At 51.8% G+C, this 14,822-nt stretch overlaps 1 protein-coding gene across 2 annotated transcripts in view; it reads left to right on the top strand.

Moving 5' to 3' along the window:
• The first annotated feature begins 12,701 nt into the window (after nt 1–12,701).
• The window catches only part of CBFA2T3 (CBFA2/RUNX1 partner transcriptional co-repressor 3), a 66,202-nt gene continuing 64,081 nt past the window's right edge, over nt 12,702–14,822 (top strand). For both annotated transcript variants that reach the window (XM_032230797.1, XM_032230796.1), the window contains exon 1: nt 12,702–13,102. In XM_032230797.1, coding sequence (XP_032086688.1) covers nt 13,030–13,102 — 73 coding nt within the window. In that variant the 5' untranslated portion in view covers nt 12,702–13,029. The remainder of the gene's footprint in view (nt 13,103–14,822) is intronic.

The raw sequence follows: 14,822 nt of genomic DNA, 5'->3' as shown, positions 1-14,822 counted from the left end.
AGGACACTGGAAGGGGGGGGAAGCATCCTTAGAGGAACAGATGTGCTGCCTCCTGTAGGAATTCATCCCCAAATCCTAATGGGGCTGCATTTCTCTCTGCTCACTCACAGAAAATGCTCCTGGGAGGGAGGGAGGGAGGGAGGGAGGATGGGAGGGAGGGAGGGAGGGAGGGAGGAAGGAAGAGCTTGATAGGGAGGGATGGAGGGAGGGAAGGAAGGAAGAGAGGGATGGAGGGCTTGGGAGGGAGGGAGGAGTGAGGAGAGGGAAGGAAGGAAGGAAGGAAGGAAGGAAGGAAGGAAGGAAGGAAGAGCACATTGATTCTGTGTGACTTTTAGAACCCACATCTTGCTCCAGTTGGATAACCCGTGAAGGAATCATGGAATGGTAGAATTTTAGTGTCACTTGCTCTTGAACGTGGCCACTCTGCTTTGCAAACCACCATTTAGATCCGCACCCTGAAGGCCTTACTGATGGCAGCTTAACCCAGAAGGCATCTTTGATGCACGATTGACGGCTGTGTGTAATGGCAACCACAGCGATAAAGACCTTAAACTGAGAGAACCCAAATTCAGGTCTCTTTTCAAAGAAGGTCCTTGTCTGCTGCCTCTCGGCGAAGCCTCCTTTCCTCAAGCTGAGCTGTGGGAATGCTTTATCCGTGTGGCCCGAGTTCTCTTGCGCGCCCAGGAGAAACAGGGCCATAAAGAAAACCTGCCTGTGTGAACCTGAGCAGCCTCTTTGTCCAAAACTCCTCGGTCCCCCCCCCCACATGAACGGACGCCTATTTTAAGGGGGCTCCCAGGAACCGTCCCTTGTCCCACCGCCCTTCCCCTTCCCATCGCAGCCCCGGCTTCGTAGACAGGACACCAGATGGCAGAACAGATTACGGGAATGTGATTTCCAGATCAATCTCCAAGGAAGATGAGCAAATGGCACTCCAGATGCATTTTCCCTAATCGCCTGGAAGGGAACCTTTCCATGCCACGATGGTCTCTGGGCCGCCTCCTGGAGCAGCCGGGTAATCCTGCCCTGCAGAGAAGGTGGCCGTTCAGAGGCCAAAGAGGAGCCTTTGGGGGGGGGGGTAGATGAGCCCAGATGGGGATCCAGGACACCCGCAATCCTTCTGGCCCACCTTCTGTGAACAGGACAGGGATGGGGGGGGGGACAAGGGGGAGCCACCTCCTCCCATGGGGAAAAGAAGCGAGGAAGCCCAGACAGATGCTGAAGGATACAAGGCGGATCCAGGAACTGTTGCTGCAGAATCCTCCTGCTCCCCCTACCCCATTTTGTGAAACCTCAGCACCCAAGTCTTTCTTGTGGTGGTTAAAGAGAATTGGGAGCCCCCCCCCCATCCTCCTGGGGCTGCTCCCCAAAGGAGGCTCGGAGGGGCTGTGGGAACCCTTCAGGGCATCGAAGCACTCGGCTTTCATTATCCACAGTGCAACAACACTGTTAAATACTCACAAGGTTGTGCCATCCAGTAATAAAACTGCACACATCCCTCCCCTTTGTTAATTAGGGAGTGAAAATTGCTGCAGAGAGTCTTTCGGGCACATGGAAAACCTCCTTGAGGGATTTCCAGCCTGCAATCTGGAGGCGATTCCAGGGAGACCAGGAAGGGAGATGCTGTGGCCCTTCCAAGCCGAAGCCACACAGCTTTCATGTCGAGCTTTGCTACCCTGTTTAGAAGCCCTGCTACTTATCCAGAGCCCCCTCCTCTCTTCTCTGTCTGGATCCTTCCATCTGCCTGGCTGCATTGGGCGCTTCTGGAACCTTCCTTCTCCTCAGGACTGGATGGCTCTAGAGCAGTGTTTCTCAACCTTGGCAACTTGAAGATGTCCGGACTTCAACTCCCAGAATTCCCCAGCCAGCATTCGCTGGCTGGGGAATTCTGGGAGTTGAAGTCTGGGAGTTGAAGCATTCGCTGGCTGGGGAATTCTGGGAGTTGAAGTCCGGACATCTTCAAGTTGCTAAGGTTGAGAAACACTGCTCTAGATCTTCTCTCTGTCCGAACTTAGCAGCCAGACTGTTCTGCCAGCAAGGATCCTGAAAATGCTGCCATCTGGGCTCAGGAATCCTGGGAGTTGAAGCTCCCGGGCTGTCAAGGGGCCATAGTTGCCCAGCCCCGTGGATCCAGGACAATCACACCTCCAGAGCCAAGGTGGCGCAGTGGTTAAATGCAGCACTGCAGGCTACTGCTAGATCAGCAGGTCAGCGGTTCAAATCTCACCGGCTCAGGGTTGACTCAGCCTTCCATCCTTCCGAGGTGGGTAAAATGAGGACCCAGATTGTTGGGGGCAATATGCTGACTCTCTGTAAACCGCTTAGAGAGGCCTGAAAGGCCTATGAAGCGGTATATAAGTCTACTGCTATTGCTATTGCTATTGCAGATGGCACAAGGTTTCCTTTTCTAATCCTGCCCAAAATTCACCCCTGCAGGAGCTCCCTCATTTCTAGCAGCAAGGAAAGTCAGAATGGCCTTCATGGAGTATCTGGGCTCTCCTGAAGTCTTTGCATTTCGCTGCCAGCCAGTGGCCCCCCAGATGTCTAAGTTCTGATGATTTAAGATGTGACCTAATGAACCTCCACAGGCCCCATAAGGACTCTGGTGGTAGATGGATCTCCCCATGAAGCCAACAGCAGGGAACCTACCCACAGCCCTTCCGCCTGAAAGTCCCTTTCCTTAAGAGGGGGAAGCAGCAAGTTTGAACCCTTTTCCAGCTCCCCACCCGTGTGTGTGTGTGTGTGTGTGTGTGTGTGTGTGTGTGTGTGTGTCCGTCCGTCTGTCTGTCTGTCCCCCTGAAGGGCCCAGGATACTCGCTGGCAGAAATGTTCCACGGTGCTGTTTCTCCCTCTGTGGAGCTGTGACTTTCTCCCAGGCTGAGCTCCGTGCCAGCCCTTCGTGCCACTCTCGCATTTGCATGTGAAAGCAGAGGTGCATTGAAGAGGCTGTGCCTTTTATCATGGCAGTCATTACCCGGTTCATGTTTGCTAGGAGGAATCCGGGTGTGAGAGCGCGAAGGAAGGAGGGGAAGGGCAGGACACCATCGGAGGCTGGCAATGTGCTAAAGGCACGGACTTTGTCTGGAATAAACACCTGAAGCCCAGGCCTGAGGAGGAGGAGGACTCTGAATTCTCAGTTAGCCCCCCTGATACTGAATGCAATTTAAGCACATTCTCTGGCTGGAAAATGGAATATTTATTTCATAAATAATGGGGGGGGGGAGCCGCAAGGGAATCAAGGACAGAGACACACTATGATTTCATGGGGAGCATCGGGATGCAATTTGGCTTCTGGGATACCTTTCCAAAGCACTTCTGTGCTCTTTTTAAGTCCTCCTCCATTTTGTGGCCCCCAGTGGTCCCCCTTCCCCAGCCAGCCTGATGGAGGATGGGAGGCCTCTTGTTTTACATTGTTTCTCCCCCCCTTTTCCTGGGGGATGCTTGGAATTTCGGTCTCCCTTCGGGAGAGAGCGGCTGTTCCTTTAAGAGGGTGAACGATGCCTCCCATTTCCTCTGCTCTCCTTGTTTTTCATGCCAGTCTCTCCCCTCGGATACCTTCTGACAATTACCACTTCCCCAGCAGCTGGCGTGTGCTGTTTGGTGTGTGTGCGCGTGTGAGTACGGGCACATGCTGCTATGTATGCGCAAGGGGTGATTGGAGCCATGCTTCTCCCCCCCTCCCCATTGCTGAAATTTACATTGAACCACAAATTAATTTCATAATTTTTTCCTCTCTAATTATGCCAACATCTGCTGTAAAGGCAAGCTGTGTGCATGGATTTTAATAGCTTGCTTTCCCAGGGTTCTCTCTCGCTCTGCCTCTGCTCTGAACTTTCCAATAATTATCACCAGGAGAAGAGAGGCAAAGAACGGGAGGGAGGGAGGGAGGGAGGGAGGGAAAGACAGGCAGGAACACCCAAAGGACGAAAGCTGGCTCTGCCCGGAGAGAAAGGAGAGAGGAACAGCTGGATTCACACAACAGCTAAGCCCCAGTTTATTTAAGCTATCATTTCTGCAACTGGCTGGCTGAGGGGGTGGAGGCTCCCGAGGGGGGCGTCAAAGCGCTGGCCTCCCTCCCTGGCTCAAGGCTGCAAAAGGGCGGAGGCCACTGGGTTGCCGCATCTCAGCCTGGTTGCGGTGGTGCCGGCTGAGCCACCCCATGGCTCGCTTGACGTGGCCGCTCATCCGCAAGTGGAAATGGGATGGGCTCCCTAACCAGAAGCCCATGTTTTGGCTTCACCTACTGATTTCACACAACACCCCATCCCATGAGCCAAGGTGGTGCAGTGGTTAAATGCAGCACTGCAGGCCGCTTTAGCTGACTGTGATCTGCAGTTCAGCGGTTCAAATCTCACCGGCTCAAGGTCGACGCAGCCTTCCATCCTTCCGAGGTGGGTGAAATGAGGACCCGGACTGTGGGGGGCAAGTTGCTGACTCAATTTGCTAAAAAAAATATATTGTAAAGCGCTTAGAGGGGGCTGAAAGCCCTATGAAGCCGTATATAAGTCTGATAGTTAGATAGATAGATAGATAGATAGATAGATAGATAGATAGATAGATAGATAGATAGATAGATAGATAGATAGATAGATAGATAGATAGATAGATAGATAGATAGATAGATAGATAGATAGATAGATAGATAGATAGATAGATAGAGATAGATAGATAGATAGATAATAGATAGATAGATAGATAGATAGATAGATAGAGAGATAGATAGATAGATAGAGAGAGAGAGAGAGAGAGAGATAGAGAGATAGAGAGATAGATAGATAGATAGATAGATAGATAAATAAATCCCAAATAATCTCATCAGGACTGAGGATAATTCAGCTTCACATCTTCTGGAAAAAGCCATCCCTGGGTGTTCTGCAAAGGCACTTTGGATGCAGGATTCAGTGGGTTTTGTGACTCCAGTCAATCTCGGGTTATTTAACCCCTTCCAGCAAGTTCACTCAATCCCTGCTATGGTAGTTTGCGTAGTTGGGCTTGGGAAATTGTCTGGATCCAACCCACTGTGGCTAAGTCAGCCTACCTGGTCAAACCTAACCTGAGATGCCTTGCAGACTCCAACTTTGCTGGTGCCTATGGTTGAAATCCCCTTTTCAGATGAATACATAAATGGGGAGGGGGGAGGTGTAGAAACAGAATTACTAGGCCTGCCACTGCCTGCCCCACCCCTAGTATCTCCTCCTCCTTGGCCTCCGCCTGGCCAGGTTGCAAAATGTGCCCATCTGTCATTTGACTAACTCTCCACTAGGGACTAGGCTGAGACCATCAAATCTGCCCTTCCTGCCAAGAGAGGCCTTCCTCCGGGGCGGAGGGAAGGGCTCTGGCCGCAGCTTTCAGGGGGGAGATCTCGGGGGCGGATTCCTGCCTGTTTGCTCCTTCAAATGTGTATTCACACTTCCCAGCAGAGATGCAGTGGTTTACATTTCCAGGGTCCCTGAAACCCCATCGGGTGAGATTTCCCATTAGGATCAGGAGCTGCTGGGGAAGGGAAGCCCCTGGCGTGGTGGGCAGGAGACCCTCCTTCTTTTCCACTGCCGGCAGGACGCTGCTATTGTGATGGCGACTGACCCGCTGTCTGCCAGGCAGTTCCGACTGGTCCTTTGGACTATTGGAGCCTCTCCTGGGATCCGGAAGTGGCCCTTCATTGTCTCCCTACAGCAGTGGTTCCCGAACTTGGCAACTTTAAGACTTGCAGACTTCAACTCCCAGAATTCTCCAGCCAGCAGAGCCCAAGTCTACTTGGCAGCTCATACAAATTTTATTAAACTATTAAACTCGAAACCAGAGCCTCCGGATTCAGCAGCCGTCTACCTCTGGATTCCAGCTGCTATCTTTCCCATTGGAGGCCAGACCCCACCTCTGCTTCTCAGAAGCTGCTGGCAAGCTTTGGCAAGGAAGCAGATGCTGCTTCAGATAGGCTGGCCCTGATTTGTTCCAGCAGAACTTGACATTCCCCTCGGAAATCACAAGAGAGGCAGCCTTCAACCTCTGCCCACGTGGGCCGGTGTCGCTCGTGCCCACAACTCTGCTGATGGCACTCCAGGTCACTGCGCTGGCTGGGCCCATGCCTCACATGAAGCCAGGATGTTTCTCAACCTTGGCAACTTCAACTCCCAGAATTCCCCGTCGATCTTAAAGTTGAGAAACCCTGCATGGAGTCACAAGGGAGGGAAGGAGCTTTGTTGCGGAGAAGGAATTCGCCTTCTCCAGTTCACTCCGGTTAGGTGTTTGTTTGTGCCCCATTCAGACCTGGCCATTCCGCTGCCACCCTCCGCAGGTTCCCTGAAGGGCAAGAGGAGCCACCTCCCTCCCTCTTGGCCCATCCTGCCACAACTTGGCTGGGCCAGACCGGCTCCTTGGGGAGCCCCTGCCCTTCCAGCGAGCGAAGGACCCCGAGGAGGATTGTCCTTGTTGTTAGACCTTGGCCTGGTTGTGTCATGAATAGTTGACTCTGCTAAGAGCTTCCTTTAATGGCTGCGTGTCTTTCTTATAAAGTACAGCCTGGACGGGAGAGATACATCAATGGGGCCAATTAAAGACGCTATTTAAGCCACTCAGTTCGGGGAGGAAAATCATTAGGGTGGTTAATGGCCCTGGGGGAAATGGCAGAGTAAGGAGGCAACCGGCCAGCCGGAGGGTCTGGAAAGGCCCCACTGCTTCAAACTAGGGACGATGAAGGCTGGATGAAGAAGGTGCGTTTGGAGGACCTTTGGGAAGCAGAGGCCCACCTGCCTGGCAGAGCCCAAGGAAATGACCTTGGCAGGAATGAGGCGAGACCCTTCCCTGAGCAAAGAGACCTGAAGCATTTGCTAAGTCCTCGGAAGCAAGGACATATTCAGAAGTGGCTTCAGGGGGTTGGTCTCTGGTGGGGCAATGGGGCAAAATCAGGAAGAGGAGATCCGGCCCTTCAGACTGGCAAGAAGGACAAAGGGTGGCATGATGGCCGCCTTCCAGGATTTGTGGGTCTGCCACAAAGAAGAGGGGATCAAGCTATTCCCCAAACCATCTGCAGGCAGGACAAGAAGCAACGGATGGAAACTAATCAAGGAGAGAAGCAACGTGGAACTAAGGAGAAACGTCCTAACAGGGAGAACAATTAACCAGTGGAACAGCTCAACACCAGAAGTTGTGGGTGCTCCATCACTGGAGGTTTTTAAGAGGTCAGACAACCATTTGTCTGAAATGCTATAGGGTTTCCTGCCTAAGCAGGAGGTTGGACTAGACGACCTCTAAGCTCCCTTCCAACTCTGTTATTCTGTTAAGATCCGGATACTGGAGCCCGTCTCAAAGAAGGAAACTTCTAGTCTTCTTAGGGAGTTGATTTTCTGGACTGGCCTACCTAGAAGGGCTGGCAGAGCCTTCCTGCCATCTGGAGCCCTTTGGGGGGGAGGCACATCTCCCCCATCAGCCCAACTGACCTGGCCTGTGCCCCCCCCCCCACCAGCTGTTTGGAAAGCCCCTTTCGAGTGAGTGGCAGGTCATTTCGGACTCGGAGACAATTGCTGGTGGGGGGGTGGTGCAAGGGGGGGGGGAACGTGATGAATTGCACAGCTATTGAAGCCCTGAGTAGTAAACTCCATATTTTTAACGCCATTTAAATGCCTGCAAGCAGATTAATAAGGTCTAGGTAATAGTAGCGCCAACAGCCGCTATTTATTCTATCTTAAATGCCAGTTTGTCAGGCTGCATTAACACTGATGTGGAGGCTTGGATTGAGGACAGCAGAGCCGTGGAGGCTTTATCTCTGGCAAACAGGCAGCCGCAGTGACTTTATCAATCTTCGGCTCCTGCACAGCTGCCTCTTCAAGGGCGGGAGCCCCCCCCCTCCTCAGGGCCCCCTCCCCGCTCTTTTTAATCAGAGGAGGAGAAGTTCCCAGCTTGATTGTTCCATTTTTATCTCTTTTATTTACTCCGTTTTAATGTCTTTCACTGCATATTTTATTCCCATCCAGGCAGGGCCCCCATCGCTGGCGTTTCGCCCCCTTCGCCTTTGCAGAGGGGGAGAAAAGCATGAGCAGTGGAGGGGGCAGAGGAGGGGGCGATCCTGCCAGCCCCCCACCCTATTTTGCCCAGCCAGGTTTCACTTCACACTTGGGCAGAGTTGGAAAAGTGGGCTCTCTTCTGCCCTCACAGCAGCCCACCTGTTGGGGGGGGTCTGGTGAGAGAGGGGGGGCTTGGGAGCCTTGCAAGGCAGGCGGGGGGCTCAGTCTAGGCTAGGGGCGTCTGGGGCTGCTCCCTGCCCCACATCCACAGGGCAACTCAAAGGGACCCCAGGAAACGCCTTTTATGCTGCAGCCGGAAGGTGGGAAGGACTTTCCTGCTGGTCTTTCTCCAACCCCCTTTCCCAAACTGCCTTCCTATTGCAAAATTGTGGGGAGAGGGTCATCCCCCCTGCCCCTCCTCTTCATTCACCTCTTGCATTTCAAGAAAAAGCCCCCGAGTTCAATGTGGGTCTCTTCCAGGACTTGGCAAGGCCAGAGAATTCTCTGGGCCTGGGGGCCTAATCCCTTGCCCCTTGTCCTGGGAAGAGCAGAGGGGGCCTTTTCAGCAGAATAATGACTTTAATGGTGCAGTTACTGCCCATTTCCTTAATGCACAACACGGAGGCCAACAAACTCTGGGTGGGAGGGGGAGCGGAGGGGCTGCGCATGCCAGAGAGGCCAAAATTGCTTCCTTATCCAAGTCATTGCCCGGCTTCCGTGTTTACCGCTCCCCCCCCTCACCTCAGCCTCCCCTTCCCCATAAGCCAGAGGATCCCCTCTCCTTCCCCAGTCCTTAACCAAGAGAGCAAGAATGGGAAGAGAAGAGAAACCAAAGGGGTTTAATTTAGCAGCCATTAGCTTTTCAAACATCAAAGGGCACAAAATGGAAATCCTCATTAGCTAATAAAAAGCCCATTGCTCACTCTTGCATTCTGTAATGTCATTAGCAGCAGCCAGCGCTTCAGTTGAAGCTTTTGCAAACTCCGTCCTCTGCTCCGCCGCTTTGGCCAAACAGGTGCCCATCATTCCTGCCAACCTTCCCACCAAGCCGGATTCTCTCGCAGCCATAAACATACATGTGGTTCCCAGCACTTCACCCTCCGAGTCTGCTTAGGGAAAGGGGAGGAGTGGCACACTTGGCAAGACCACCTCTGCCCCCCCCCCCAGTTCCCTTCCCCGTTGCTCTGCAAAACCCACCGAGGAGCTCTCTTCCGTGCTCCCTCAGACACCCATTGGGCCTCACTGCCTCTCTCTGAAAAGAGCGCGGGAGTGACAGTAGAGAAAGTTGGGAAACCAGGCAAAATTAGCAGTAGAGGAATTCTTCATTAACTATCGATGGATGAATCTGGCTCTAAATTCTGCCGCAACTTACTCAACAAAGAACTTCAGAGCAAAAGTTGATTGGCTTAGAAACAGCCGTTCGGTTCAGTTACATGGCGAGAATTAAAGCCCCCACCCCCCATTGCAATTCAAGGGATGGTCCACACCCTTGATCTTAGCCAAAAGGCCGATACCAATTATCTGGACATCCCTCTAATAATCTCTGGACCATTGTGTTATTATCCACTTTTAATGTCAATACTTTTTAGATTATATCTTAATGTTAGTATTTTTTAATATAGTGTAAAAACTAATGTGTATTGCTGGTCTTCGACCGTAATAAAGATTTTATTTACTATTTACAAGGGATGGTCCAGTTGTTGTTGAAGCGAGGTAGATAAGAGGAATCCGGCTGACTCAGGAGAGAGAGAGAGAGTTTTGGGTCTCTTGTTCTGAAGGGACAGACCGGGATTGAAAAGAAAAGGAATCCGAGTTGATTGTAACTGTGAGACACGGGTAGGGTGAGGGGCCATTGACCTTATTGGATGGGATTTTTGAAGGTGGTATTTGAAACATCCAGCATCACATTCTTCTCATAGATAGTTTTATTTTCAATTTTCATTTTCTTACAGTCACCCATATACTGTACAGAACCGGGGCCATATAACATTAAACAATAAACACAGCCATTCCTCTTGTCAATAATACCCCCCAAAATAGAAACCCAATGTACCTCTTCGACCCTCCATACACCCTTTCTTTCGCCCCCCTCCAACTTTCCTTCTTCCCTCCATCATTCCCCTCTACCCTACTTCCCCTCGCCCTCTGCCACACCTCTCTCCCGATACACTCCCTCCCTTCCTTCTCACCCTCCCTCCAATCCTCTCTCCCACCCTCTCTACCCCTCTTTCTTCTATCCCTCTACTCCTTCCTTCGGTGTATTTCTACTATCTATTACAACGTAATACTTATAAGTCTGGATGGCTGCATTTCCTTGGACGCGTCCTCCTGTATGAAGCACCCGTTTCCTTTTCCCTTCCGCCTTCATCTCCCAGCCCCCGGGTGTTTCTCAACTTCGGCCACTTTAAGATGGGTGAACTTCCACTCCCAGAATCCCCCAGTGAGCAAGGATTAAAGGTAGTCAAAGAAGGTAGCAACTTCTAGCCAACCTGGGCTGAACTCCAGAACGCTAAGCAAGGCTGGGCCCGTCTCTCGTGCCTGGTCATTCCCTCCCACCCTGGGGGTCTCCAGCAACTGGCATGGAGAGGTTGAAGGTCTGTGATCCTAAACCGATGGAAGAGCCACCCTGAACAGTTGCTAGGGGTGCCCTTATCCTGTACGTCGAAGCCATCCAACTTAGATGGGCAGATGTTGCCTCCTCTACATGGGGCTGCCCCTGAAGAGTGTTCGAAGACTGCAGTTGGTCCAGAATGCAGCTGCGCGAGCGATAATGGGTGTACCTAGATACACCCATGTTACACCTATCCTCCGCGAGCTGCACTGGCTTCCCATAGGTCTCCGGACACGCTTCAAGGTGCTAGTCGTTACTTTTAAAGCCCTACATGGTTTAGGACCTGGCTACCTGAGAGACCGCCTCCTGCCAATTACCTCCCAAAGACCGATAAGATCACACAGATTTGGCCTCCTCCGGGTACCATTGTCCGGTCAATGTTGGCAGGCGACCCCCCCCAGGGGAGGGCCTTCTCTGTTGCTGCCCCGGCCCTATGGAACGATCTCCCTGTTGAGATCCAGACCCTCACTACTCTTCCGGCCTTCCGTAAATCCACTAAGACCTGGCTGTTCCGGCAGGCCTGGGGCTGTTGATTAGCATCCAGCCCCATTTTAAGTATGTATGTTGTGGAATTTTAAATAATTGTATTTCTATTTTAATTTTTATATATTCCCTTGTTTGTCCCTAAGCCGCCCAGAGTCCCTAGGGAGTGGGCGGCATACAACTGTCAATAAACTTCCAAACTTCTTTGACCAACCTCTGCCATTGTCCAAGCCTCCTCCGTGAGGCCCAGAGCTGTTCTCCTCGGACTTTTACCAAGCAATGGAACCTACGCCTCCCTCAACAGAAAGTTAGCCAGGGTGTTTGGTGAGGCAGGGGATGGAGCTCAAGCCAATTCTAGGCTGCTGCTTAACGCCCCCTGCTCCCTTGTCCCAGAGGGTGGGCAGCTGCCCTCTTGCAGAGCCATCAGTGGCTCGGACTGCCCCACATTGAGCACAAGGGGGCTGCCTTTCTCTGGTAGGGAACGTGGACCCCTCAGCCGTGCTCAGGTTCCGAAATGAGGAATGGAGACTTCCAGAACACACAGCCACAGTTTCACTGCATATTGTTCCTGGCAAGGATTTGGATTGAAAATAAGCATCAGCGCGCAGAATGCGTTCCCCTTGAAACCTATTCTTAAGCACTGCACTTCTCCTTCAACCAATGTGGGTTATATTTACACGCGCATGAATGCTCTTAAAAAAAAAGCACCAAACATTTAAACAAAAACTGTAACAAGCGACAGAAAACAGGTTATTGTACTACCGGTTTAGTAAAAGTGCCTATAATTTCCCATTGTGAAGGAGCTGCGTGAGAATCAAATGAAACCATGAATGACATTAATGAGAGGGGTACGTGTTTCAACCAGCGGGGAGTTCTACCCTTGAAACACCAATAAAGAAAACACCTTCCTCTTTTCCACTCCATTGAGTAAAGCAGGCTTGACAACCTTGGGAACTTTAAGACGCGTGGACTTCAACTCCCAGGATTCCCTGGGCTTTAAGATTTTAAGACGCGTGGACTTCAACTCCCAGGATTCCCTAGCCTGCCGGAGGAATTTGGGGAGTTGCAGACCACACATCTTAAAGTTGCCAAGGTTGAAAGCTATCACTCTAGTGGCAGCCTCCTTGTAGGGCCCTGGAGCAATCCCAGTGCCCCCTGGCACGATGGGCACCAGAGACCGAGCTTTGTGCAACAACAGACTGGGTGGAAAAGGGAGCTTTGTGTGGTTGGAGCCCCTTTGTCTCAGCCAGGGGCCCTTGGGGAAGCCAGAGGAAGGCAGCTGGGAGCGAGTGCTCCTCTCGCTCCCAGATCAGCTGCGGGAGCTCAGACAGAGCCTGGCAGGGGTGGAGGTGCCAGACCTCTGCTCCCCTAGGAGCCCTTTCTAAAGCTTTCCTCCACTGAAATATTTCTGCACCTTTTCCTTAGGAGCAAAATTGCTCTTTCCTCGCCTCCAAGTGAAGTGTAAATGCGCCTTGCTGGAAGGGCCTGGCGGCTTCAGCCGCCTCCAAGGTGCTGCAGGAACCTTTCCGAGTCCAAGGCCAGTTCCTCTCCTTCCTGTTGTTCTCCCTCGCGAAGGCCTTCGGCTCAGCTGGCGGAGACGGAGGGTTGCAGCCTCTTCAGGATGTCGCTGCTGGGCTCCCACCAGAGTGCCTTTTCTGCTTCTCAGATAGACTGCACCAGCTCCGACACTGGAGAAAGAGGCTCCTAGGAAGGGAAACCTAGTTATCCCCCCAACACCTCTGCTGTCTTCCCCTGAGGACGGAGAGTCCGTGTCTAACCCTTCAACCTAGAAGAACCCACCACCACCACCACCACCAAATGCAGCCCTTCCTTGGCTCCTCTGGCCAGCCAGGGCTCCTCGGTCTCTTTGGCCAATGTGGGAGAGGCTGAACAGGATGACCAGCCTCCTCCCTGCTCTCTGAGGAAGCCCCAGGTGAGATGACCTGTCCCCGGGAAGAAGAGATAGCGGCTTCTGGAAAACCATTCGGGGCTCAAGGCTTTGCCTGCAAAGGTAAGAGAGAAGCCTCCCTCAAGGTGTCCATTCAGATCTGGCTTTCAAAGATTAGGGATTGCTGGAAGGTTCGGATCATTTGAAAACCGTCTCAAAAGCCACTTCCTCTCCTTCCCTCCGAGGAAGCCCATATTGTTATCCACAGGCAGGCAGGCAGCCCAGGGGGACGATGGTTGGGTTTACTCTGCAGGAAAGGCTTCACCAGGTCAGTGAATGACCAGCTGCATTCACACACCTGATCTAAAACTAGGTGGGTTTTAAACCTAACCAGTGGTGGGTTTCAAAATTTTTTGGAACCTCTTCTGTAGGTGTGGCCTGCTTTCTAGGTCCACTGGTGGAACCTCTTCTAACTGGTTCGGTAGATTTGACGAACCGGTTCTACCGAATAGGTGCGAACTGGTAGGAACCCACCTCTGAACCTAACCCTAACCCTAACCTCGGCTTCTCTTTCAGCCCTTTGGGGCCTTTGTGAGAAGGCATGGGGGAAACTCTGAAAAGTGGCTAATTCAGAAGCCAAACGGGATTCTGTGAACAGTTTTTCCTGATGTCCGTGAATGGTGTTATGTTTCTGGAGGCAGACCACGGTCCTTGGCTGCTCTGCAAGATAGGCGGCTTTGCCGTGCCCGCTTCTAGTTCTGTTGGTTGTGTCTTCGTCGGCTGTTTGTTTGTCGTATGAATTGTGCGCTCACAGCCAAGCAGTGGCTCTTGGTCAATCTTGGTTTGCCTCGAAAAGCAAAGCGAGGTTATACTGGTTAGGAACTGGAGAGGATTACAGGATAAATACTGAATCTGTTGGGGGAGGAGGGCTGTTGTTGACCCTTCTCAACACTGCTACCCAGGAGGGTATCTGATGCGGCTACCGAATCGCTGGGAGTTAAGATCCGCTCCAATTTCCTTTGCTGCTAGAGTTGGGTGAAACTGACATCTGTAATATCGGTGAAATATGTTACCTTCTGGAGAGTTTATTTACAGAATTAGTGTCCGTGGTTTTTCTCTCTCTCTTCTTCGGAGCAGCTGGCCCTCGGTTTCGGCCGGCTTTCCTTTTGAGTCAGAAAGGCAGAAGGCTGTGCAATAAATAACTGATAGGGAAATTCTGGGATCTCTTACCTAGAGAGCATCACGAGGGCTGGTCCATATGTGGACTACACATACGACTCGGTTGAAAGAAGTTGGGACATGGGGTTGTTTCTGATTATTCAATAGATGGTCTGCCTTTCCCTCTAAGGCAGTGTTTCTCAACCTTGGCGACTTTAAGTCCTGTGGACTTCAACTCCCAGAATCAGAGCTGGCTGGGGGATTCTGGAAGTTGAATTCCACAGGACTTAAAGTCGCCAAGGTTGAGAAACACTGCTCTAAGGCAGAGATGTCCATCCTTGGCCCCTCTAACACTTGTGGACGTGGACTTCCAGAATTCTGGGAATGGAAGTTCACAAGTCTTAAAGTGGCCAAGGTCGGACATCCCTGTTCTAAGATGTTTAATCCCATCCATCCAATTCCCTGATCTCTTTGGATGGATGGGAGCCCTTGTCGTCGTTCCCCCCCCCTTAAGTGTCAATTGGACTTATCCTTGGTCTCTGCAGGCGAGACAGGGAGAAAGTGGGGACTGAAATCAGGATGTTTGCTGTATTTGAATTCTAAAGTGGGTTCCCTCCCCTCTGCAGAACTCCTGGGAAGTTGGTTATCCAAAGCATAATAAGGGTTGCAGGGAAAACGGAAGAGG

The sequence above is a fragment of the Thamnophis elegans genome, chromosome 14 (assembly GCF_009769535.1).
Source record: "Thamnophis elegans isolate rThaEle1 chromosome 14, rThaEle1.pri, whole genome shotgun sequence".
NCBI lineage: Eukaryota > Metazoa > Chordata > Lepidosauria > Squamata > Colubridae > Thamnophis > Thamnophis elegans.
The sequence above is the reverse complement of the archived record's forward strand: the minus strand, read 5'-3'. Positions and strand labels throughout refer to the sequence as shown.